At 36.8% G+C, this 27,847-nt stretch overlaps 1 protein-coding gene and 2 long non-coding RNA genes across 3 annotated transcripts in view; 2 read left to right on the plus strand and 1 right to left on the minus strand.

Annotated features, from left to right (window-relative positions):
• Positions 1–9,001: 9,001 nt before the first annotated feature.
• On the plus strand, positions 9,002–9,914 carry LOC144994602 (uncharacterized). The gene is made up of 3 exons (XR_013658171.1): positions 9,002–9,089; positions 9,516–9,630; positions 9,710–9,914. It is a non-coding gene; the product is annotated as an uncharacterized LOC144994602 (long non-coding RNA).
• Positions 9,915–10,088: 174 nt separating this feature from the next.
• Positions 10,089–11,292, minus strand: LOC144994603 (uncharacterized). The gene is made up of 2 exons (XR_013658172.1): positions 11,076–11,292; positions 10,089–10,454 (listed from the first exon to the last, which is right to left on the minus strand). It is a non-coding gene; the product is annotated as an uncharacterized LOC144994603 (long non-coding RNA).
• Positions 11,293–14,042: 2,750 nt separating this feature from the next.
• The window catches only part of grid2 (glutamate receptor, ionotropic, delta 2), a 591,201-nt gene continuing 577,396 nt past the window's right edge, over positions 14,043–27,847 (plus strand). The window contains exons 1-2 of the mRNA XM_078953108.1: positions 14,043–14,136; positions 15,162–15,262. Coding sequence (XP_078809234.1) covers positions 15,253–15,262 — 10 coding nt within the window. The 5' untranslated portion in view covers positions 14,043–14,136; positions 15,162–15,252. The remainder of the gene's footprint in view (positions 14,137–15,161; positions 15,263–27,847) is intronic.

Below are 27,847 nucleotides of genomic sequence, written 5' to 3' on the forward strand. Positions count from 1 at the left end.
GCATAAAATACTATTTTGTGGTCACAAATTATTTATTTGTGGGCATAAGTTTTTTTTGTTTTTGTTTTTTTTAATATGTCCAGAGCCCCACACTCATCCAATCAGGAATCTGAATCAGAATTCCCAACAGAACCTAACGAACCAGAACACACAACACTAACATGTCAGGTCACTACACTATCTTTTTTTGTTTGTTTTGTTTATCTCTGCCCTTGTTTGTAATTTATGCAATTAATTATTTTTACAACAATTACTTTGGTGCCGAAATCCACCAAAGACATGGCTGTAGATCTAAGACAACCAAAAAAAAGTAGGAGCTGGCAGTGCTTTCTAATGCTCTAATCAATCATTTCCCCAGTCTTTGGATACAACAAATGATAATACAGACCAAAAATGGACTTTGAACTGGCTTTAAAATCAGGTCTGACTCTGCTTTACTTACTATAAGATGTCAATTTTTTTTTTGTTTTTGCTTTTTGTTATATTCTATGAATAACTCTTTTGTGTGAAACACAACAAAAGGATTAAAGCAAATTTGACCTTATTTCTATTAGTTAACTAAGTAGCACATTTTTTAAGATTGAATTAGCTTTATTTAAAAAATTATAAAGAACAATTAAAACTGGATGAAGTTCGTCCCTATTCCTACTCAGTTAGAATTCTGGGCTTTAAGACTCTTAAATATGAAAAAAATCCACCAACCCTTTTGTTTTTCAATACTGTACTGTGGTACGCATATATTTTTCATTATTTACATAAGGACCAAGCCTCAGGCTTTAAGCAAGGATGAGAACATGCTGCACACCTGTTCAAACCCAGCACTCATGTAAAGCAAGCATACACTGACACACACACACACACCTACACACCCACACAGACACCCACACATTCAGACGCAGAGAAGAGCTGTAGGCTGTTTCCTTTGATATGTGTGAAACAGCATGGTGCTTGTGCACATGGATGTATGCATGTGATCATGTGATGTTGTCTCTTTTTCTCTTTTGACATAGAGTTGCAGAAGTTGGCCAAACAATTTTCAGGTGCTTCTAAGGTTTTAGCTAGAACGGACCTAAAATGTGATCAAAGACTTAATGATTTCATCCTCACAATAAGGTCCAGAGTTACTGCTGGGTTTTTTCAAAACTTGGAAACTTCCAGTAAATGACAATTTTGCCATGTTTTTGACCTCTGAACTTTGAATTTGACATCCACTTCCTGTTTTCAGTCATCATGCCACTCACTAGCTTCAAATTAATTGGCATTCATTAGATTCATCTCTTTACTGACCCTTTTAATCGCCTGCTTCAGTCTGCTTCTATCCCAGTCTTTTCTAACCAGCGTGTTACATACTTGCTTATTTATCTATATGGTTCATTCTGCCTGCCAGGTGTTTTTGACCTGCCCATGTCCCCGACCAGTCAGCAATGTTATATCTATCTTCTTAACAGTGGCTTCCCGCCTTCCTCCATGTGTGAAAACCTGTCTCCATAGTTTTTTGAATTTTTGATACACTTTTCAAGATGTTTTTGAATAAGGAGTTTGCCCAAAACCAGCTTGTGAGCTAAAGTCTTAAATTTATCTCCTGTGTTTTTTAATCATTCTGTCGTTCGTCCTTTGGAGTTTTTAAAATCTTTAGGCATTTCTGAAAATGTATATTCTTTTTTCCAGCGGTTTTGAAGAACTGGCTCAATTACAGGAGAAAATTTAATTCACACATAGTGAATGTCAGAGCGACATGTCAGGATGTCGTATCACGTCTACCAAAGGTAAAAGGCCTAACAGCCCTGCACAAAATATTTGGTTCGATTCTAGCATTTGTGCACATTTTATGGGAATTAAATCATTTTAAAAATATAGTAGTATAATATAACTTTCTAATGAGTCTCAAGAAAAATCATATCTTTTTGACAAACGTAAATCATATACAAATATATATATATACTCAAAAATATACTAATATCCACTGTTGCCCCCCCTTTTTTTCTTATTAGGGTTTACTGGTGCGCTAAAGCCTAAAGAATTTACTTTGTAACTAATTGTGGCCATCTTTACAGCATTCATTATTTTGGTAGCAGTATGAAAAACAATAATACCATGACCCCAGTCAAGCTAAAACACCTACTGTATGTGCTTCTTCCTGCTTTAACCTTAGCTTGTTTTGTTCTAAAACACACAGATATTGTGTGTTAATGTGCCTGACCAAAATATTCAAGCACAGGTGTAGGTGCAGCAATGCATAATTAATAGTGCTGGGAATGAGAGGAAGGAAAAAACAATCTTTTTTTTTTACTGCTTCTTGTACTACTTGACATATTTATTTGGATCCATCCAGGGCAATATATTTACATGGAACACTGGGGTTTCTGAACTCCAAAACCTGAGCCAGAAAACTGCTTTTGGGTTTATAGAAAGTAAGCTTCTTAAAGACCCACTCCAATGAAAATTGTGGTTTTGGTGTTCGATGTGAGAAAATGCACAAGAAAAAAATCTTATTTTGTCATGATGGAGGACATATTTAAAAAAAATTATGTTTAAAATTTCATTTCTGACTATTTCTACTTTTAAATCATTGTGAACTAGGATGAATAATGTGAACTAACATTTCTAATGAACTCCTCTCGCTCTGCAAAAACTATGTCCTAAAAGACAACATAAATGGCATGATCACAATTAAAAGACTGCTGGGAACGCTTTTCCGATAAATCAAAAGATGATGGGAGTTGATCTTTAAAGTACTGTACAATAATAGTTAAAAGGTCAAATGTACTGAGGTGACTTCATACCATAGTCGTACAATTTACCCATAAATGTTGGTTCTTTGGATTTTTACTTTGAAGTCGCAGGCCTTAAAAAAAAACCTGTTGTGAAAGTGAATGCCAGCATAAATTATTCACTATGTGAAAAAGTATTACTCACTGAAAACTCTCACAGCTTTTACGTAACAGTAGCAGAAGGCCAATTTAACTAATATAGCTGTTGCTTTGTGAAAGACAAGCAGCATCCTTGCATAACTGAGCTGCAGACTATGGAGAAAGGTAAAAGTAATGACTTTGGTTATTAAACTGATTATTAAAGTTTCTTCATAATATTTTATTATCAATGTCCAGGTCTTTACAGTGAGCTAAAATAAATGTAATTGCATAGGTTCATGTTGCTTTTGTGGTTTAAAAAATGTAACTTTGGAAAATAAAATCAGTACTTTCCTTTCTATGAATTTGGTTTTCAAAAACTTATAGTTTAAAATGAATGTATATTTTTCAGAATGATAGCTGTGGATTTATGTTTGAAAGAGTAAAAGCTAAGCATCCCAAAATTGACCAATTTAAGTATACCATTTTATGTTTGTCTTGTCTTTTTTTTGCACACTAAAAATGTTATGGATATTCAAAAATATGACTAAATGCTTTCTTTGTCCTGACAGCAGACCAGAAATTGCAACAGGTTTTAGGAACTGTAGCTTTGAGGGTTTATTTGCCAAATTTCCATTTCCAATAGACTACTTTGTGTGAAAATGTCATGGTTGAATCACTTTCTTTTTTTATAAAAATTAGTCATCTTAGTCTTAGCCGGAAGCACGGATGGTTTTATTACATCTGATGGAGTCAATGCCGACGACAGACATCGTACATGGAAATAAAAAAGAAATGCACACGAAACTGAAGGTTATGAAGCCTGCATTAGGCTTTGCTATACTTTAAATAATCTATGAAAAGAACAGTTATTCAGCTGTTATTTAATCAGTTTTTTGGCAGGTCTTGGCAGATTATAAGGTGTCAGAATTGGCAGGATGAAAGTTTTCCCACTATTGTGAGACAGATTCTTAGCAAAGTTTGCTTCTTTGATGTTTTCTACACTTGAAAACCCACTTCGATCATCTTTTTATCTACTGTAAAAGAGTTCCCAGTGGTCTTTTAAATTAGGATTATGTCATGACAAAATCAAAAACTTTTGTCGTTTTCTAGAACAAAGTTTATGCAGATCTGCAGTAGTTCATTGGAAATTTGCCTCTGAGTTGTGGGCGGGACCAGCAACCCCGCCCACCTTTCTCTCTTAGTTGCTGATGGATGGATTACATGAAATCTTTCCACCTTTATGCACCTTTGTTATGATAGGAATAACACGTCAATGTAAGGTTGGGGTCATCTAAGAGAGCACAAGGGTTAAGCGGGGCAGGTAGCTTGTGGCCCCAGCACATTTTCTGTATCACAAAAAAGCCTAATTTGCAATGATCTAAATATGAAATACTTATACATTTTACAAAATACATTTTCTTAATATACATCCTCATAAATCAGAAAAAAGCTGCAAGAACATGTTAAAAACATATTTTTTTATTGTAGAGAGTCTTTAAATACCCGAAAGACTACCTTGATTCAATTGGAACAATTATGTCTTTTATATTTTTGCAAACTCACATTGACCAAAAAAAACGGTGCCAAAGACAGGAAATATTCTGATGAAGAAGAAGTGATTAAATAAAGCAGAAGCCAAAAGCAAGAATGCTGTCCCATTCAAATCCAATATTTTGCAATGAATTAACCTGTGTGTTGACCCGTTGATGCTTTACATCATTTGTATGGATTATTGAAATGTTTGCCCGGTCTTTTTGTACTTAGATTACTTTGGAGAATAAGTCACAATGTGAAGCACTGCTGTGTTGTGGAAAAAATGTGTTCACTGCCACACAGCCTTTTACTACACTCCACATCCTTTTATTCGCTTCATCTAACCCGCTGGCACTGGCTGCAATCAGCAATGTAATTTTCAGTTGCTGGTATGGACATGTCTCTGCCACTTTTCTAACCACCTGCAATTTTTCCTGCCCTCTCTGATGGCTCACTTGCTGCCTAATGAAGAGAGTTAAGGTTTTCGTGCTGCTGTCTGTCCGGCATTTACACCTATGTAAATTGTCGATGTCAAAACCACTCATCTTTGAGCCAATTTTAAAAATTACTGTCTTTTTCCAGAAATTAAGATAGATTTAATTGATCAAACGATGGGAAAATTGATTTTTTACTATGGCTTAACAAACGAAAGATAATTATAAAAACAACAGATGATAATAAATAATAATTTAGCACTAAAGTACAAAAATTATACAAAAATCATTTTACTTTCTTCACACACTTGCCATTGTTGCCTTGCAAATGTTTAAACCATTAGGGATTTAATCAAAAACCCAATAGGTACTCATCTTTGGTGTCTAACCTTACTATGGTTTTTTGTGGCCACTACAGATAAATAAAATAAAGAATATGTCACATGAAATACTCAAAAAAGATGAATAATGGGGTTATGGATCATCACTTTGGTGGCGATCCGATTTGATTCTAGAATCAAGCCCAACAATTCGGAAATAGAACCACAATTCTTACTTTTCAATATATTAGTACAGTTGCATTGTGTATGTCTTTTTACTGGATGTATGAAAATGAACATCTATGTAAAATGCTGACTTTGTGTTTTTCAACTTTTCATTGTGAGAAAAAAGTTAGAAACTGCAGCTTGAAATGAATATTGATGTTCTATCAGCATTGCATTTGTGGGAAAATATTGAAAATCTGTCATTGATGTGGCCTGGAGAAACCCAGGATTCTACAGTGTGCAAAAAAGGACCCACCTGTGATTTATACAGATTGTTCCAAAAAACCTAAAACTCTTTTCTGAATTTCTAAAAACAGTTTGTAAAGTTTCTAACAGCCTAAACACTGATCAGAATCCCAACTTTGGGTGTCAAGGCCTCATGGAACCAGTAAATGCCAAAATGGCATGTGGTAAATGGTGTATATAAGTATACAGTATACAAATATAATATAAACACTTTTCTACCTTCCTTTAAAGCCCGACTCTAATAAAAACTGTTTTTTTTTTTGTGTTGTAGCATTTTTCTCATGATGGAGGACAAATATTAAGAAAATTAGCTAAAATTTGCATTTCTGAGCGTTTCTTTATTCCAATCATTGTGAAAAAAGATGAAAAAATGCGGTTTGAAAAAGCTTGTGTGGTAGAAGCTATAATGGCGGGCTACAAGCTCTCTGCTCTGCTCCATTCTGATGCACCAACTTACTACTACTAGATCTGTGAACGTCTTTGTTTTCCTGGTCTGAGCTGGCATCTGGCTCAAAACTATGCGGCTGGATAGCTCCAATATTACTCACCATTTTTTTTTTCTTTACACCAATAATGTTAGCTTGGAGTTGTGAGGGGCTGTAAGCTAGCAGGAGAGAGTGTAAACAGATGGATGATGGGAAGTGGCGGTTATAAGTTAATTGGTGATTCTAAAATTGTCCCTAAAAATGTGTAAGATTAAGGAACCCAGCAACAGATTGGTGACCTTTCCGGCAGCCCAGTGACCTCAAGGGGGATACAACAGGTTAAGAAAATAGACAGATGGATGATGTTGGAGAAGAATGACAGCTAGAATCCGCAGAACATGGATGCACCTTGGCTAAGAAAAAAAGAAAAGCTAACTTTTGGTGTTATAAGTGACATGACGGATGTATCTGCAACACAGTGACAAAATGTCACATAATTTGGAGTGAATTGACCTTAATGATTACACATGTTTCTGTCTTTTCTCACTCTTCTCAATTCAGTCCATCCTGTTGTGGTCAATGTGTTTGCAGTGTATTTATTTTGAGATGTTCTCTGGCTCCTTCGGTTCATTGCGGCTGTGAGCAGTCATGTATCTCGCTGATAATGGAAAAAGAGGAGACACAGGGTGAGAGCTATGCAGAGTTGTGGAGATCGTGTGCGAGTGGGTAAATCATGCCTCCATTTGATAATAATGACCCATTGGTTCAAGAGTGCGTGCCACAATCTCAGTGACGAGGGAGAGCATTTGACACGCTCAGGACATCCTTTGGTCCCTGCCTGCTTTAATTAACTTCCTGCTGTTTGCGGCCTCCAAGCGGGTGATTCTTTTAATCTGACGCGGGTGAGTGGTGAGGGAAGTACGCACGTCTCAAGGTGTAAACAGATGCTGGTCATTGGGCGTACACATGCTCGTCAGGCCATAGTCAAATCATTCAAATGTAGTAAAACTTGATTAAAAAAAATAAAACAGAAGGTGGTATTTGGAAATATTGGAAAATTTGCAAAAGGGCTCTTGAAGAGAAATGGTGATCTATTTTCTTTTCTTTTTGTTTAATAAAAAACAAGACCTGCCTTTTGCCGAAGGGAATCTGTTCAAAGAATCCATGTCCAGGCTGATGGGTCAGAGATGATCTTCTCTTCATGCCGTTTGGTCCTGCTGGTGTGCAGCCGATCAAAGGAGAGCAGTTCTCAGCTGTAGATCCTCTTGGACAAATGAGCTCAAGGTCAAAACACCCAAAATATCCAGTTTGCTAGATTTTTTTAGACTTTTCTTTTAACCATTAGACAGTTTAGTCAAAGTATAGTATTAGCCCAACCAAATAATTAAATAAATGATGTATCGTTTAAATCCAGTTGATATATTGGACGTCTAAATGAGTGGGAAAAAATGCTTTTTGGTTTTATAGTTTTTTTTTTTTTCTTCTGCTCTATTTGTAGGTTGTTGGTTTGATAACATGTATTCAGTAAATTATTAAAAAAGCCAAAGACTTTGATATGAAAACTGATTGACATTAGCTCTGTTAGATGTGAATGAAAATTGGAAAAAGTAGAGACAAAGATGAAAAACATGAAATGTTGAGAAAAAGTGACACAGTGTTGAATTGACCGACCGTGGAATGTTGCCAAACTCATAAACTTTTGGACTCAGTCCGATTGTGTTTTTAACATGTTCTTGTGGCATTTTGTTTATGATGGAGGACATACTTTACATGACGAAAATAAAGCTTAAAATTACATTTCTGAGTACTTCTATTTTGAAATCATTGTGAATCAAGACCAGACACAAAAAGACGGTTGGAAATAGCTTGTGGCTGTGACATCACAAATACAATGGGCAGGCCACAAGTTTCATGCTCCGCTCTATTATGATGCATCAACGTGTATACGAATAGATCCATGCATGTCTTCACTTAACTCATCTGAGCTGAGATCTGGAACTGTGAAAAACTGTGCAGCTGGACAGCTACAATATTGCTCACCATTTTTGTTAAACTAGTAATGTTAGCTTGTGGGTGTTAGGGGCTATAAGCTTGTGGGAGAGAGTCTAAGCAGATGGATGATGGGAAGTGGGGACGCGGTTGCTCAGCACCAACAGTGCAGCCCACTGTTCCTGATTCACATTATGCAGTTAAAAAATGATTTTTTTTTTTAAAATAATCATATCAGCATAATCATAATTAAAAGACCACTTGGAACGCTTTAAAAATAGACCAAAAGATGAACTTTAAGTGGAACTTTAAGCATCTCAGATTTCAGGCCTCAACATAAACAAAAACATACCAAATAAGAACAAAAACATGGAGCATTCTGTATTAACTAACGCCGGATTGTATCTGTATTCTACGGTGGCCCTGAAGTGCAAAGCATTCAACAAATCACTCGATACAAAAACATTTTTAAGATCACAACAACAATTAAAAAAAAAAAAAAAATTTAAAAAGCAGCATTACATTTTAGAAAACAAAACAAAATTTCAGAAACCAAAACTTGAAAAACAAAAATGACAAAAAAAAAAACATTTCAGAAAACAAAATTAATTTCCAGGAAAAAAAAGAAATATTAAAAAATGAAAAACATTTCAGAAAAAAAATGAAATTTTAAAAAATGAAAAACATTTCAGAACACAGAATGAATTTCCAGAAAACAAAACGAAATCTTCAAAAATGAAAAACATTTCCAAACCGGAAGAGGCAGGTACTATGGGACAACGCTGATTGGATGATGATTTTTGTCAATCATTTGAACTGAAAAGTATTTTAAATGAAGCGATGCCAGATTTTATCGTCCAAACAACAATGTACTATAATAATCCATGTAATTCCCATTTATATATCAAATAAAAAATGCAGCAAACTGTTAATGAACTTTAAAATTATTTTTTTAAGATTTCGCCTGACACACGGTCACCCGGAAGTAGTTTGTGAGCACTTTTACTTTGAACGCTGTGCGCTAATGTCTACGGCTGCGAGGTTCACGCTGTCAATCATCTTCAGGTAAGAATCAAGTCTGTGATCTTTTCTTTTGTCAGTCACATGTCTCTAGGGATGTTAATTTTAGGATGTTAAAGTGCTGCTTTGAAAAGATAATTTCTTTTTATCTTGCGCATGCGCAAAAGGAACCCGATGGAGACGAACCGTCTTCACATGATAGCCGTTCCCGTTTTCGGTGACAACATGAGAGAAAAAGCTCCGAGCCAGCCTGATTCTGTGATTTATACAGTAATTACAGTAATTATATGGCATCAGTGTTGCTAAAAATCGACTTTAAGACTGAAATCAGTAAACAAGTTCTTATGGGAAATAATATTTAAGTGCATTGTATATTTTTGAACCATGCATATACACATATACTGAAACTTAAAAATGAACTTTAAAAGTTTATAAAATACTTAATTGAATTAACATGTGATATTTCTGCAGGTGAAGTTTCTCAAAGCGAAGTTCCAGAAAGGTTTGTGCTGCAGAAGAACAGATGGCAGCTCTACATGGGAATACAAGAAGACTAAAGTCGTTCATATCATTGTGCAGTGTACAGGCAAGTCACCATGATTTATGTGAAATGTAATCAATAAATATTATTTAACCTTAATATCTATTTTTTTTTTAAATTGCAGGTCCTTTAAAAAAAAGTCTTTAACCTGCTGCATAAGCCTGATTAGTTGTAAATGATGCAGTGGGGAGTGAAAAACGAAGCACAATTCCTGGCTTTAGCGTCGGGCTGATAATCTGGAAATCACATCTGAGGAATCGCATCAAACACTTGTACAACTCCAAACAACTTAATGTTCCTTTAAGCAAAACTCCAGTTTAAAATGTTCCTATTAGGCTTGCTTCATTTAGGAGTTTTTCCATGTTTACCATTTTAGGTTTTAAAGCTTTATTAACAAAGATGATGTTTGATTTTCAAAGCTGTTGTTTAGAAATGTTTTTTTGTCAATGAAAAAACTGAATGCTGATGTGAGGATTGTAATAATGGATATAAAAATAAACAAATTTGTTTCATAGCAATGCAGTATATTTATTGAAAACTTAACATGAATATGTTATTCAGTAACAGAAACAAAGAAACGGTTGTGGATTTTCCTTTAAGGGCTTCTTCATGCAGTCAATCAAATGTTCCGTTTACATTCAGCATTTACTCAGCGTACCTGTCAGTCACATTTATTAGAGGAAAAAATGCATCTGGGAAAGTCTGTTTGTGCTTAACAACTATATCAAAAAGATTCATGTCAGGGAAGGTTTGTCCACATTGCTGCTCAGCATCACATCCAGAGGAAGATGCACAGGTAAGGGAGCCCAGTTCCTGCTCGTACATGCTTGCAGCTTCCTCTGCACTGGACTCCAGCTCCATTGAAATCCCTGACAGAAATAAATTAATAAATTAAAAAGCCCTGACAGAAAAACATCAGCTGCCGTTCATCTTTCATTCAGGAAAAAGTTGAGTTCATCAAAATGAGGAGAAAATGGGTTAAACCAGAAATTCATTAGGGAGGGGTCAAAACACCAAACTCAGAATAAAATACATTATTTCAGTCTTACAAAAATACATTCTAAAACACTTTGGTATTCCTCCTCTGCCTGAAAGACTAAAACGTTTTTTTAAAGATTTTTTTTACTCTACAGACTTTGCCACCGTTAGTTACACACCTGGAGTGTCTGATGATGTGCACATCCAGTCATTTACTGTCATGTTTCTGTGCACTGACACACTCTAAAGTTACAGATCTTAATAGTGTGAATAAGAAGCATTCATAAATGTTATTCTGAGACACAAACTGCTGCAGTTTACCTGACAGCTTTGCTGATTTATGCTGCTGGTACACCTGTCTGAGAATCCTGCCCACGTGACCCCCCTCTCCAGCTGATGAGGTAACCTGTCATTAACGTATGACTGAAGGATCTTGGATCTGTCTGTAAACACCCACCTAGAAATCACGTTTAACGCTACATTTATTAGATCAAACAAATGTGCCTCCATACCTTATCTGTGGATGACGGGACTGCATTTCCTGATGTGCGCCGTCTTTAACACCCGTTTCTTCGCAGCTGCTGCTTTAGACAGAATCCTCTCACGACATTTCGAAACATTTGTAAACCTGGTTGGTGTTGATATTTCTGCGTGCGTTCTGTCATCACATCCGCTAAATATTCAAAGATTAACGTTTATGTTAACGTTTTACCGTCCCTTTCTTTGTTTACCTGCAGAACGGACGTCATCCACACAAACTACTTCCGGGTGACCGTTCTGCTTCAGACGAAATATTAAAAAAATAATTTAAACCTTCATTATCTATTTGCTGCATTTTTGATTTAATATGTAAATATACGTGGATTATTATAGTACATTGTTGTTTGGACGATAAAATACGTCATCGCTTCATTTAAAATACTTTTCAGTTCAAATGATTGACAAACATCATCATCCAATCAGCGTTGTCCCATAGTACCTGCTTCTTCCGGTTTGGAAATGTTTTTCATTTTTGAAGATTTCGTTTTGTTTTCTGGAAATTCATTCTGTGTTCTGAAATGTTTTTCATTTTTTAATATTTCATTTTTTTTCTGAAATGTTTTTCATTTTTTAATATTTCATTTTTTTCTGAAATGTTTTTCATTTTTTGTATTTCATTTTGTTTTTTCTGGAAATTATTTTTTTTTCTGAAATGTTTTCATTTTGTAATATTTCTTTTTTTTTCTGGAAATTAATTTTGTTTTCTGAAATCTTTTTTTCTTTTTTCTTTTTTATGTTTTGGTTTCTGAAATTTTGTTTTGTTTTCTAAAATGTAATACTGCTTTTTAAATTGTTGCTGTGATCTTAAAAATGTTTTTGTATCGAGTGATTTGTTGAATGGTTTGCACTTCAGGGCCACCGTAGTATTCCAATAAGAATCCTCATTGTGAGTGATCTGAATACTTTACGGTTTCTTTCACCTCCTCACAGGTGCTGTGCAACTTTTGAAAGGAAGGCAGGGGACTTTCATTCTTCTCTCAGCAGTCCACTGAGCTTCTGCTTTGTTTGATGGCAGCTCCAACCCACTCAGTAATGGACTGACTCAAAGACTGCAGTGTACAACTGGACCATCACTTCTGCTTCCTCAAGGGGCACAAACAATACATTTTTTAAAGGAAAAAAAACATGTTTTTCAGACCCAGTGAGAAATTGTACAATCTGAAGGTATCCAAAGTGGAAGCAGACTCACTTCCTGTTTATATTTATGAAACTTGGATCGAAATTTGAAACATGTGACTTTCATGTATGTGAAGCACATGAAGAAACTAAAATATACTAAATAAAAATGCTTAATAGCCGCAGATCATTTACTGCAAAACTATCAAAATCGGGGGGGTATGGGAGGAGGGGTCAGGGAACATGGCGGGTGAGGAGGGTTGTAGAGGGTAGAGTGGTGGGGGGGTGGAGCTGTGGTTGCATGGCGATCTCTGGGTTGCTTGGGTCGGGTGCCGGGGCTGGCTAGCGGAGACAGGGCGCCGACTCATGGGTCTTCTGGGCCCTGGCTTCGTCCTTGGCCCGTGTCTCGGTGTCCGGCGCCCGGTGGCCCCCTTGGCTACCACCTGGTACGATGAAGCACGCCTGTACTGTGACCTGGGGGCCCCCCGGCGCCTATGCCTCCCCGCGCCGGCCTCTGCGCCTGGCTGGGTGGGTGGGCGGTCCCCCCCCCCTGGGCTGCGTGGGTCCCGTCGCTGGGGGTGCTCCTGGCTTGGGGGTCTCTCCCCCCCTCCCCTGGTCTGGCTGGGAAGGATCTGGTTCCCCTTATGGACACACGATTCACTTCGGCAGCATGCATGTATATCCACCCCCATGCGCACGTGCACACTGCCACACTGCTCCCTGTCTGCTTCATCCCTCCTCCTAACCCACATTGATGGACAAATATCTTCCGCTCATTGTCGTGTCAGAATATCACCTTCGGATGTAATATTTGTCTTTTCAGCAGATTTGGTATTATTAACAAATAAAAAAAACAAACAATAAAAAACAAAAAGGGGTATATACAAATTTACACTCTGGTTTTCGAAGATATATAACCTTTTCTTATAATAGTAAAACCTGTCCAACACAAAAGGCCTTCAGCTCTAATCTGTTTGCTCAGTTGTTGGACAGAACAAGTTAAAAAAGAGAAAGAAAAAAAACTATCAAAATCAGTTTCATCTTGCAAAGAAAACTCACATTTTAATGGTAAAACTCTGCATTTTCTATTTGCACACAATTATTTGATCAGAAAGGCCACATGAGGGGTTGAGTTTGGGGGAGAAATTCCTGATTTCGGAACAAGATTCAGTGGGAGACAGAGGAGGAATGGGAGGGGTGCAAGAGCAGAGCAAGGCTTTTTCTCCGATGACAGAAAGACGTGTCACCTTGTTCCCACTTGGCAGAGTACAGAGGCACTTGAATAAATCAACAATACCCTGCGTCCTCTCCAGAAGTTAACAGCTGCCCTCTCCGGTGAAGCATAGGTAAGTGTGCCATACCTGAAGCCGGTCATGCATCTCCTGCAAACATCAAATGTGGCAGAAAATGATGAGGACACAGAACTTACCAAGGCAATAAATTCAAGAGCCCTTTGGTACTCAGAGAATAAATACATCAATCCAGCCACACAGGAGTTTTAGGTTATCACTTCAGCTCCAGACTTCAGTCAAGATTGATTATTAAGCAGAAAATGGCCCTGAGATCAAAGGTAACTTTAACATGTGGAATTGTGAAAATAGGGGGGGGAAAAAACATTAGAGCACTGACAGCAAATATATGTAGTAAGAAACCCATTATCACATTTTTTGGGGCTGTAAACCAATCATAGATGAGCTTTGAGCTGTAGGGATCACCTTAGTTGTTATGGTAGTTTAAGGAATATGTTAAAAATGTTGATAATTATCCTTAACTGCAGCCAGATCAAAGGGGGCGTGGTCAGTGTTATTGACCTGGCAGGTGTGACCACACCCACAACAAGCAGCTGATAGTGATGTGCCACAGCAGGCACAACTAATATGAAGAAAACATTGAAGACTGTACTGGAAACTTGAAAAGGTAAATAATATTAACATCTTTGACCTTCCTTGTTTCTCAAAATTAAAGAAATGCTGGATAAGGTGTTTGTGCATATAAAATGCTTAATGTGGAGTTCAGAAAGTGTTATGGGATGGTTTAAAGCCAGACCATATACTTCATACTTCTTCTACACTGACTAGTAAGGACAACTTGAATCCTTTCAAGCTGTATGTCACTAATTCGGAATATACCATTTAATCCAGGACTTCACTTAATTTAGCATCACATGAATGGGAAAAATATATATGTATATATTTAAAGTATAATTGGACCAACAACAAAGGAAAGATTTGTTTCAGTTCAAGTAGTCAACATATGGAACATTCAATGAAAGAAAACCAATCACCTTCAAAAACCTTGTTATAAAAAGAACAGCTTCAAACATATAATAAATGAACCATGTTGCTTAATTCCAGGTATAAGAAAATTAGAAAAAAAAGACACAATTTCCAGGGTCTGGATTACTCCAAACCAATCATTCATACAAACATACAGTACTTATAGGCTATACTACAGAAATGTATATACATATACAGTATAAATATGCTGAGATGCAGCACCTTATTTAATTTATACTTTTTTACTCTGAAATCTGTTTGTCTTATCCAAACAATGTAAAAGCGGCAGGAAAGCAAGTTTTTCTTCTGTTTCCTTTGATTTCCCTTGTATAAGAACTCGTGCTAGATCCTTTGTTTTGGTTTTGTGGAAACGAAAAGAAATAAAGAAATTGAATTGACTTGAAACTAAGTCGGGTATGAAGAATTCAATATTTAAATTCACATTTTTGGACTACAAACTCAAGATGTTAGTTGTTTCAGTGAATACTACTTCCTTTTTGTTATTTTTGTTTCTCAGCATGCCAACAATTAACGTTTGTTCGCAACTTAGTAAAAAAGTTTATCTTTGCATATTTAAATGTTCCTCAGCTCATTGATTACTTGCTTTTAGGATCTAAACCTGCGTAAATGAGGCCTTAGTCTGCATTTGTCCTTTGCACAATCCAGGTGACACAGCGATCCCAGGATCCCCAGAGGATCATGGGAGGAACAGTTCAATAGTTGCAGCCATTATCATCCCTGTTGGCGGCGCTGCTACATGTCTGCAGGTAAGGTCTGCCAACACAGACTGAGCAGCAGTTGTCTGTATAAACTATAGCTCACAGCAACTTACATTATCAATGGACAGGAAACCAGTAGAGCTTAATAAATAAATAACTTACACCCACTAATCTTGATATAGGTGTTGTTTTTTTTTACGGGATTCTCTCATGAAACATCAAAACGACAGAATATTGGAAACAAAAGAAAACATTTTACTCAAGAACTTCAGGTTTTATCAAAAGAATAGCAAAATGCTATAAGCCTTTATGCAAAACTGACGTGTTCTGGGTAAGCTCAACTCAGTCAGAAGTCTCTTGAAAGAGATGTGGCACAACAGCACTAACAGGGAAAAAAAATCAAACCTTTTTTTCTGCTAAAGACAGAAAAGAGGTCCTGTGGAGGTAATTCTTTTTTCTGCCTCCTGGGAACCACAAAGAGTTACTTGCATCACAGTATGTGACGAGCCCTTGGGGAGCTGACTTACCAGAGGACATGCAGGATGAGACTTGTTGCCAAGGAAATGGTAAACTTGGATTTAAGTGTGGTGCTTAAAAGCTGTGAATCAAAAATATTCATACTCAGCAGTAACAGTAAAACTGACAGCTCCTTCTAAGGATGTGCTGCTCCATGCTGCACACATCTAAAAATAAGCTATTAGGATGCATTTTCTATGACGGTCTGTACCCTGGAATCCATGCGGTCCCATTATCGTTTTTTTTTCTTTGCCTAATCCGTGAAGGTTAATAAGAGGTTTTAATATATATTTTTAAAATTCATAAATCAATGGGCTAATCTTGAATTGTGCCAATTTCAAGTTCAAAAAAGCCTTTTGTAGAGAAAAGCTGGGGAAAAGAATCCCTTTTGTTAGGCTTTATTTCACTAAAGTAGCATTTGTACTTATCCTATCAATGCTTGTTAAGGTTAATCTAACCATGAAGGTTTTGCCTGTCAAGACTTTAAGGTTTAGTCTCTGCCTTAAAGTGGACCAAACTCATTTTCTACTTCTCTTTTCATGCCATTAGATTAGTCATTCTTAAATGGTGAACTCCACCTGACATACAGCTTTATTCACCAAACAGAAATCTAAGAGCGGTTACCAGAGTTTTGAAAATGAAACCTGTTTAGTCATCTTTTGTCTTTTTGGTAGCATCGTTCAAAAACTGATAATTTTATCTTCCTTGTTGTCGATTTGTGGATACTGTTGATATTGTTCTGTTTTTTTGGCTTAATATCAGTCAAAGTTTAGCTGATGGATGGACAATCTCTTCTTTAAATGATGTAAACTGTCATATTCTGTAGTGCATATTCAATTTTTTGACTGCAACAAAAGTAATATCACCTTAGTGCTTTAAAGTTGATGAGAAAAATGTAAGAACTTGTGTCCGGGCACCACCATACTGGCTCTATCCTCTCCTGTGTTGTTGCAGTTCAAAGTTCCCTCTTCTGTTTTTTACCTGCTTTTTTTTTTTTTTTACATTTTGGCAAAATTAACCTATGCGGATAAACTTTTTTTTTTACTTGCTTTTTCTTACCAAGCACTTCACTTAGACACAGTTATATAAGAAAAAAAATCACAATTTAAATGTGCTCTATAGGGCCTTGTGCTGGACCCCTGGCACATCAGGGGGTGGTGGTCTCTGGCTGTGCTTGGGCTTCAACTCTCTTCCGGTCCTCTTGCTCTTTGGTGCTGGGGTTCCCATGGTGGACCCTCCAGTCCTGTTCTGGGTGTCAGGGAGGAGCTCCTGTTGCTTCCATTTTCACTGGCGGCTCTGCGATGACTTTTCCCACATTCTGCAACGTCATCCTCCGCTGTAGTGAACACATCCTCACCTGATCAGAGGTGTCTGCTCAGTCTAGCACAAACAATGTATTTATGTGTGTAGGACTGATGTATGCTTGACATGTGCCTGCTTGTACGTACGCATGAGTTAATATGTAAATGTATAATATATTTTTGTGTCTGCACAGACGTGTGTGAGGTTTGTGCAGTCAGAAGTGTTGTACTGAAGTGTGTCTGTTGACAGGACCAACCTTTTACTAAACATCAATATTGTTTTTTCCGTTTGCTACAAAGTCTTTTTGCAGAAAAGGTTCAAATACTTATTTCCCTGCAAATACATTAACACAAATTCCTTAAAGTTAATTTCTGAATTTTTATTTATTTATTAATTTTGTCTCACTGTTCAAATGAACTTACCACTAGGAAGAAAGGACATTTTCATTTAAACAAACCTTTGCAATCAGGAAGGGATCAAATACTTATTCCTTCCACAGTAACAGTAACCTGTGTCCTAAACAGGTGCATATCTTCAGTTTGTTGTAGGTTTTCTGAGCATTCGGTTTTGACCTTAAAGAAAGACAAAACTACCACCATGTTTGGTGTTTGAGATTCTTCTGACAGAAAAAAACGATAGAATGCAAAAGTTTTCCAATATTCCTGTTAGCAATCTTCAAAGATTAACAGGCAAAGACTCCTTTTGATTTTCCTTCCTCCTATAGGCATTGTCTTAATCCACACCTGCTGTTTGTAAAGAAGCTCATTTCCAAAAACACGCTCTTTTGGAGATGTTCTAACACCTGCTCACAAGCTAGAGAAAAAAAGGAAAGTAATTTGCCACATTTGCCTGCGATGTAAAATCATATTCCTGAAGTGGAGATCCTTTTGAATTTTAGTTTGTTTTGGGTTGATAACAAAGTGTGCCATGTGAGATTTATTTCATTTGTTTTGTTTGTGAGAATGCATTTTCCATCTTCCAAGACCGTCCAAGAATAGAAGTTCATAATTTCTTAACCCCAATATCACCTAGCAAACTCATGAAGTCTGGACTTAAGTCGACTGGTAAAAAGTCGACTGGTAAAACCCTTTTCAGTGCAAGTCAAACCTGATGTTATCCCTCACTGAAAACGTCCATGGACCCCATTAAAGGCATCAGACCCCATTAAAGATCATTAGAAGAGCCTCAGATTTGTTGATTTTGTTTCACATTGAGAGTTGGCGAGCAAAGTTGTCCGAGCCTCATTAATTCCCTGCAGATCAGTCGTGCTTGGCCGTGCTCTTTGAGGTCACAGATGCTAGCTTGGTGTGAATTAACGGCTAACTTAGTGGCTTTATATAAGCTACACATTTTTTGTTGGAGAGCTTTTGTGCACTTTGATTGCTAATGAATTCCACTGTGATTTTTGAGAAATCTTTTGAGCTACAATTTGTAGCTTCTCCTTCTTGCTTGAATTGTTTTTTAAATTCATGTTTGAAATGTTTTTTTAAGGCAATGCTTGGTATGGTATCCATCTTTTAAGTAAAACCCCAGCTTATTTATTTCTGGTATTTTTTTTAAATATATTTCACAATTATCCCGCAATGAACCTGAAACTGTCCAAAAACCTCTATTCCGAGTAGTTTTTTAAAACAAGTTTCAAAGGGTTAATTCCAAGTTGTATCATAATTGTTTGTCATTCATCTTATGTTTGTTTTAAACCAAACATTTCAAAGTCAGAAACTATTTCAAATCTATGCGTAAAATTTTGAATGAAAACTATTCTAACAGGGGGTCGGTTTCATACATCCTTGTTAAAGACTCAATCGGATGAAAAGCCGTTTTTAAAATGTTTTTGTAGCATTTCTCTCATGATGAAGGACATATAGAAAAAAATTAAGGCTTAAAATAGCATTTTTAAGTATTTCTTTATTGAAATCATTGTGAATTAAGAGCAGACAGGAAAATGCAGTTGGAAAAAGCTTGTAGATGTGACGTTGAACCTACAAACGGCAAGCCACAACCTCCCCGCTCCATTATGATGCATCCACTTGTAGATAAATGGATCCATGTACGTCTGCAATTTCCTGGCATCTTGCTCAAAACTGTACGGCTGGATGGCTCCGATATTGCACGCCATTTCTCTTGCACCGATAATGTTGGGTTGGAGTTGCGAGAGGCTGTAATCTAGCTGGAGTGAGTGTAAACAAAGTGATGGGGGGGGGAATGACAGAAGGCTTACTCCACGCAAACAGTCCTACCAACAACTCGGAGGCAAATTTCTAAAGAACTCTTGCCACTCTGCAGAAACTGTGTCCTAGAAAACAACACAGGCTTTTGGCTAAAAAATGGCATCATCATAATTAAAAGATAACTGATGACGCTTTTACAATAGATCAAACTATAACTAATAATCAAATTCCAACTTAAGTTCCAACTAATGCTTGAAAATCACTGTTTTACGACAGTGTTGACTGGAACTACAGCGCTATTCTAATGTGCACTTCATAATAATCCTGACTGTTTTTAAAAAAGAACAGGAAAACTCGCACGTCTTGTGTATAGTACACGATTAGTGGCAGGTTTTGCATTCCCTTGAATGAACAGAGGTAGCAGCTGACACAGCCTCAAATCCATGTTTTCTGTGGAGCAGCTCCAGGCGTACCAAACGCCAAGTCAATAAGCGGCCTCTGTGTGGGCACCATAGCATTCATATTTTTAAAGGATAACAAGATGTGGACTACATCATCCACCGACCTGCAATCCCAAGCATGCTGCTATAGATGGGCGAGCAGAGGGCTGGTTACTGTTTTTGGAGGGGCATGGGGTGAGTCATACCAAATCCTTCATGGCAGCAGGGTTCAGAGTAATATAGAAGCTGAGTGTTAAGACAAAGTGCTTCTTAATCCCTGGATTTTTGGCGCAGTGTCGGGAAAGTGGCTGTGCCGAAATAAAAGAAGCTGAACAAATAGGCAAGATTGCATTCAGGTAAAATAAAACTCATTTGCAAAGGCTTTTATTTTCCATGTTGTTCCATTACATTTTATCATTTCTACTCCACCCATTGTACAGCAAATAAATCAATTGGCAGAGCTTTCTTACACGGTCTCTGTTGTTGTATTAATTACTCGCTGCAAAAAAATTGGCTGCTCCAAGCGTGGAGAATTTAAGGTGTTGAAAGCATGTGGTGTCGCTATCCTTTATCACAATGGGTGCAGGTTTCATAAACTTGATGAGCTGTAGTTTCGTTCTCATTTACAACGAAGTGTTAGGGCCACTGAAAAAAACCATATTACGAGATTTAAAGTTGTAAATTTATGATCAATTTACACTCAATTTGGTCAAACTTTCTTGGATTTAAACAGGTAAGCTAAGTGTGCATTGATAACGTTACAAACGCTCATTGTTTATGATTTATTAATGTTGGGTGGCTTGCAGGATCTCTGCAGCCCGTTGATGAAGACACCGGTCTCCCTGCAGCTGTCCTGTTCCAATCCTTTCTACTTCCACAGAAAACAAGTTCTCCTCCAAGTCTGTGGGATGCTCACGTCTTAAGAGGCCCTGTTTTTGGTATTTTCAATGTTTTTATGCTAATGTTTTATTTTCATTCCTGAAAATAGACAATTTGTTGTTTTTGCGTTGGAATAGGACGTCCCATTTGGAGAAGGGGACAGTCCTCAAAAGCCATATGCGTCTTTGCATTTGACATACGAAGCTCTGCATTACCGACACTGAACCCCGGAAAGCCGGCTGAGCTAATAATAGTTTGAATTTAAGTCGTCAATGGTTCCAGATTTCTTTGTTTTTTTTAAATCTATCTGAATATAAAGCTTCACAGAACACTCCTCATATTTCATCTTTGAAAGATGTACAGACAATTTTGGTGTTTTTTCGCGTTAATTTATTACCATACTTTTTTTCTTGTATGTAGAAAAAAAATATGTATTTTAAAGTCGTAAACATATGAGAATAAACTTACCATTTTAAAACACATAAATGTACGAGAAAAAGTCATCCTTTTAGTGTATGACATTTAGAGTGGTAAATATACAACTTTATTCTCATAACTCAACAGTTAAGATTTTTTTTCCTCAAATTTACAACCTTAAAATCATCATAAAAAAACAAAACAATTTTTTTTTGTAGACTGGTCCTAATACTCCGTTAACTCATTAATTAATTTATTTTTTGAAGCAAACCTTTTTCAGCTTCTGCATGTTCATTTTCCTCCACTCAGCCCGCACTGAAGCATCCCTGCAGTGGTAGCCCCCTCAAAATAAAATTTCTGTCTTCAATCAGCAGTTGCTGAAAGTGGCATACCTCCTCTGTTCCTTTTAGGTTGTCCACTGTTTCTCTGCAGTCGATGAAGCTTCCATCAGTGTCTCGCCGTGGTGAGTGTCGCTGAGTCCTTTGTGACTCTGTATTTGATTCAAGAGAGACCCAACAGAGCAGATAGTCGGCTTAATTTGATCCCACTCTCTGCCACTTCTCCCTCATTTTATCTTTAGTTTCAGGGTCAGCTGGCTAGACGGACAAATTAGGCATTGTTCTTGGGAGCAGCAACACTCTGTATAAATGAAGTTGTTTGAATGTCCCTGTCAGAAAAAAAAACATCCTTTCTGAGGCTTTCATATGATCTGCTTGGATCTCAGACTAACTAAAACTGTACACCCATTTTTTTTTTTTTTTAACAAACGCAAGAGAAGAAACAGAGGAAATGAAAACAAGCTGGTGGGGTATTAATATTCTGCATGCCCCATTGATACTGTTGAGTTGATTTATGTACACATGCGCACGCACGCACACACATGCTCATTTAGGCAGCAACAGTAATATTTTCCCTCATCCAATTTTCCTTTCCAATCTCATTTGCAAGTATGGGGGAAATAACAATAGCATTGGCAGCAATGGAAAAAAAAAAGTAAATATAGGAAAAGGATCACCTCCCTCCTTCTCTCTGAAACAGTTCAGGCAAACAAATGAGAAAGAGGGAATTCGTGAGAAAAAGGATTGATGAAGGATTTTGATAGAATTTACACTTCTGCTTGAGTTGACAATTATATTGTCAGGAAAATTGCACTTGGGTTGCAGAAATGGTGGCTTCTCTGTAGGGAAAGCAAGATGCAAATATTGGGATGAGCCCTTGATACCTTTTTTGCCACACATATCCAAGAGTTTAATAGCACACTCTTCTCCCAACTCTTTAAAAAAAATGGGGGGAAACGGTTTTGCAGCATTGGACTAGGAGATTGGAGTAAAGAGAGACGGGGGAAAAAGTGAAGACAAAATCATCCCTTAATTTGAAAGTCATGAGCAACATAATGGATGTGTATTTTTTTGCCCCCTATCTTTCTGTAGCTAGTGATGGAGCATGAAGATGTAGGGATGATGATGAAAGCAGAAGGAAATATGTGAAAAATAATCTCGGATTTCAAACATGATCGTTTTAAATTACAATCTGTTAGAAAAATACCTGTACCGGTGGTTAAAAATGTGCTTTCCTCCTCTGATCTATTATTCCAAGGTCATGCAGGTTCAAGATCGCTACTTACTTGGTAAGTGCAGATAAGTCAGCGGTTGTCTTTCAAAGAAGTTCACTTCCACCAAGCAAACATTCTCCGTCACTGTCACAAATGCAATTGTCTGACGAAGCCAGAGGAAGGAAGCTGCCTCTTATTCAATGAGTTTCTGTGCTCTTTGTCTCCTCATTGGTTCGGCATGATTAATGGGCTCCCCCTACCTCCCAGCCAGTCTGTGTGTATCTCTTTGCATATCTGTCTGTGATGTCCTACCACAGCTTCCTCACCACCGAGGTTCATCGCCCTGGGGCCCCAGCCTGCTCGTAAATGGTGCTTCAAAGATCATATTGGTTGGGGAGGCTTTTCAATGCACACAGGTCATCAAAATTAGATGTGAACACATAAAGCATCAAAACAGATTTGTTTTCTTATCAAAAGCCAATACGACAATAAAGTTGCGGCTGTTCAGCAGAGGGGGGCTTTGAGAAAGTGGATTTTATCTGGCTGGAGGAATGAAAAATGCATTTGGAATCAAGCATCTGACAAATGCATTCCTGATTAAAAAAAATGCACACCTTATGGACACTTTCAGTCTACAAAGATCTAAAAGTGAACGCACGGCCATGAAGCATGCCCTTATTTGAGCATGCGTGTCACAAAACGATGAGTAACATGTTGCACTGCACATGGAAAGGAGTCAACCAAATTAAGTCCTCAAAAGATTTTATGAAGGGGCTGCTAAATGTTTTACCCTTTAACACTGGAGATGTTACCGTCAACCCCTAAATAACATACCGTAACTGCTAGACTCTTCACTCGATCGACGTGAATCAGCTGATTCTAATGTGGAGGAAAGCAGCTTTGCAGATTGGTTATGCAATGAATTAAATGATTTGGTTATGCTCTGACCATGAAGAAACCCCATGGGTCACATTTAGCTCAAGTTAAGTTCTTAGAAGTGGATTTTTAGATTCTAAATGCATGACTTTTTTTAAGATGGTAAAAATATTTTTTTTTATCTTTTTAACAAAAGTGATATTTTTTACTATCTCCTTCCTAAAAAAACCTATTTGGACCCAATAGACTAACCTTTGGTTATTGTCTTCATAACTGATCAGGAGTCAGAGCCACATAAGCCTTATTTATAAAAAGCCCAATTTTGCCAAAAAGACTACAATTCTAACCTTATATAAGTCCAGACAGTTGGTAGTGAATTACATTAAACTAACGTTCTTTCTGCAGTATTCTCAGAAACCCGAGTTAGCAGAACTTTTGCCATCTGAATAAATTATTTAGCATTAATAAAATTATGTAGATTAATTTCATAAAGATAAAAATGTAAAAGTGTTACTGCCGCTGTTGAAGAGTTGGTGAAAATGAGATCCAGTGGGTGTGGGTGTCCTGAGCTGACCTTTTGTCACCAAGAAGAAAAACAACCCTATCTTTTTTCTTTACTTTTTTTTAAGTGATCAGTCATCTATTTCTGGGTGATTATTAATGATAATCTGTTTGCCCTTGCTGTGACTTGGCCTTGCTAGGACACACTCATAGTGGATTGTTTATATTTGTCCTGCGTTCTTTGTTTAGATTAAATATACTTAAACCTTTTTCTCTCCTACAATGTTTATTTCAGCTTGGGGGTTTTCATTAACCTAGAAGGACAGTCTGATTAGATTTTCTTTCTTTTTTTGATTGAAAACATTTTTACAAATTGTATTCAGAACACAAAAAAATTAAAATATTGTGCTGATATGGATTTCTTTATGCATAAAGTATGCCTTTGTGCTAATGCAATCCATTTCAAATGGAATCATATCAGAACCACTTGTTCTGTTGCCACTATGGAGCAAGTATACTTTTTATGTATTTGTTATTGAAAGGAGCATTTTATGCATGAAATTTAGGACCATGTACATACAAGATTAAGGAATCACTTATCTCTTTGCTAATCTAATTTTAAATTTGAAATCTTACTGCACAATTTTTCCCATATCTCAGATAGTATCTCAAACCTCATTTTGTGGCTCATATATTATCCCAAATCTTTGATCTCATCTCTAGTCTCATATTTTATTCGATATCTCTACTTAAATCACATTTTGTATTTCTTCTCTTATCTCAGATCTCATCTCGTATTTTATTTCATGTCTTCAAAGCTTATCTTAAATCTAATTTTAAATCCCTATTTCATCCTAAATCTTAGATTTTATCTCATGTTTTAACCCATATCTCAAATCTTATTTCCAATCTTATCTTGATTTTGAACAAGACAAGATACTAATAAAATTGAAGCAGCTATTTTGATTTGATAACCTGTGTGTAGTATTATGCTAGCTTTTTTTTTTTAGTTGATTTTGTTTTTATGTTGCTCATACCAAAGTGATGACCTAATACTTAAATGTTGATAAACTCTACAGCACATAAGTTATGTCATTTTTCTTTTTTTCTTTCTTCAAATCTTTAAACCTGTCACTCCAACAATCCTCTCCTTTGTTCAAAAACTGCTCGTTTAGTACACAGTAAATGCTGGGAAAGAAAATTACATGAATATATTTGGCAATTCAATTTTTCAATGAATCAGATAAAAAGAGCAAAAGGTCAATAATCTTCAGCACCGCCCCGAAGACTTGTGAGCAGAGTCTTCCTTCCTCTTTACTATATGGTCAATCAACATCCTTATTTTCACATGGAAGCTGCGTTTGCCACTTTAGTGGTTCTCACTGTAACATTTATAAAGTGAAATGAGGGAGAAACTCACCTTAACAAAACTCCTCCAATTTCATTATGATCTTCAACGTATATAAAATATATATTTCTTTATGGTAAACATTTTCTTTGAATATACGTCTTCAGAATCTTTTTCAGTAAAGCTTTGTTTTGTATCACATCCAAATCCAGAGATTTGAGTGTTTTTTGTAAAATATTTTTTCCCTCAGATTTGCCACACTTTAGCTGTCACCCTCTGTCTCTTGAACATAAAGTTGATCCCAAGCTGTTGGATGACACAAAGGAAATCAGAGATGTGGTGCAAAGCCCTCACGTACTCCTTTATTTTGGGTTTAACACCTTCAGTCCCTTTGGTGTGCTGTTTGGCGCCTTTTCATGTCAACTCTCAAGTAAAGACAGATAAACCGGAGGTTCAGAGGTTTTAATATTACTGCTTTTACTCCAGTAATATAAAAAAAGCTGATTTGTATAGTTCCTCAGAAATATGGAGTCAGGAGAGACATACTTATTTTATAGACTGACAAAAGATGAAGAAAATCCTCCACAGTAATGACAGAAGGACTGCCCTCTCTCCACTTCCATTCTTCACATCGAGAGCTGTGTTTAAGACCGGAGCAATGAATGCAAGTCGGATTGTGTTGTTGGGCTGGAGCAGAGTCCTCTGCTGGTGGCTGTCAGTATTGCAGCTTTCTGGGGCCCAGTCTCAGGTGCTGCAGGCACTAATGTGCAGACGGCTGCCATGTCTTTGGTGCCCAGAACGGAGCCTGTTCTCCTGAATCCTAAATGCATTTGGATCCAAGCAAATAGGAATTTTAAAGGGAGCCAGGGGCCAAAGAGAATTTGATTCCAGAAGCCAAGAGCCTGTTTAGCATAACTTGTCTAGAGATGCCACAACATCTAAAGCTCTTTCAGGCCTTCAGCAAGTTTTATCTGAGAGCTTGAATTTGCGGTATGAGAGCTTTTAATTAACCCATAAATAACTGCCATAAAATGACACTCAGACTCAAATGTCTACAATCATTTTTTCAAATAATTTAAAATAATTAGGTTGAATTTAACACTTAGCTGAATATAGAAAAGTCCTAATGAACCAGTCTGAGTTTTTTTTTTGTTGAGTTTCTCAAAACATTTTTTCTTTTTTATGACAACCTTTAGTACTTCCAAAGTCTCGTTACTTTGTCCGTAAATGTCACATAAAAGATTTTTCATGACCTTTGTGCAGTTGACATCTGTCAGTCTTCGCCTTAATGACTTCTCTTTGACAAACTTGCATGGGACAATGTGAAATTCAGGCGGAGAACCATCAATTCTGTGGTTTGTTTGCTATTACACTCCCACCTTCGTTCATGGTTATTCTCCTGTTGTTAGCCATATTGTCATGTGTTTTCCTCTGCTTTCTTTTTTTGCTTTGCCTTATAAGATTAAATAATTTTCCAGTGGATTACCTAAATACACATCTCAATCTTAGTGATCTTAAACCTGTTTTTGTATTTTCCTTCAATGAATTTCAGTTTTACCGATTTTCTGATTGATGTTGCTTAATTGACTGAAAGTGTCAAAAGTCTTAGGGTCCCTTCAAGGGGCTTTTCCTGTGGTAATGTTTGATAAAACATAACTCTTTGGGTGTTCAGGTGTACTGATATTGTTATCGCAGACTTAAATTAAAAAGAAGAAACTGGACACAAACAAGAATCCTCACAGAGCTCATGACAAGACATTAAAATAAATCACTCCCTCAAATTAATAATTTGTGGCTGCAAATTAGAAGTTTTATCAATAATTTGTGGCCACAAAGTAGATTTTTTTTTAGTTTTGTTTTTTGTCTGTTGTGGTCACAAGTTAGAATGTCTTTTAGTATGTTATGGCCATGGATTTGAATTCTATTAAAATTTTGTGACGACAAATTAGAATCATGTGGGCACAAGTTCAAGTTTTGTTTTTGTGGTCACATATTGGAATTTTTTTATTATTTTTTTTTTTAGTTTTTTATGGCCACGAATTAGAATTTTATCAGTATTTCTTGGCCACAAATTAGTTTTAATATTATTTCGTTGCTTATTCGGGACCGGGTCGTGGGGGCAGCAGTATAAGCAGAGATGCCCAGACTTCCCTCGCCCCAGCTACTTCCTCCAGCTCCTCTGGGGGAACCTCAACTGGCTCGGGCATCAGTATTTAATGGGTTCAAATTTTTATTAACTGCCAACAATTTCACACTGTACAATTGTGCACATAAATGACTACTTTGTGTGGACAAAATTCTTATTTGTACATACAAAAATTCTCATTTTTGGCCACACAAAGCTAATAAAATGTTAATTTTTGGCCACAAAATATTATTTTTACCCATAAAATACTTAAGTGTAGCCACAAGTTATCAATTTGAGGCAACTATTTCTGTATTTTCATCGGCTCTGCACATTCTAAATCATACTAGGCAATTAATTTCCTGTTTCAGTTCTAGGTTTATTTGTCAAAGTGTATGGTATTGGGCACATAACAAAAAGTTTTGTGAATCGATGTGTGGCTTTTAGTTGAAATAGATAATAAAAATGAAAGATGTGTATTTCATCATAGAAAAAGTCTGAACTTC

This window comes from Oryzias latipes, chromosome 9, assembly GCF_053564925.1.
Source record: "Oryzias latipes strain Hd-rR chromosome 9, Olatipes_Hd-rR_3.1".
NCBI classification, from domain to species: Eukaryota; Metazoa; Chordata; class Actinopteri; order Beloniformes; family Adrianichthyidae; genus Oryzias; species Oryzias latipes.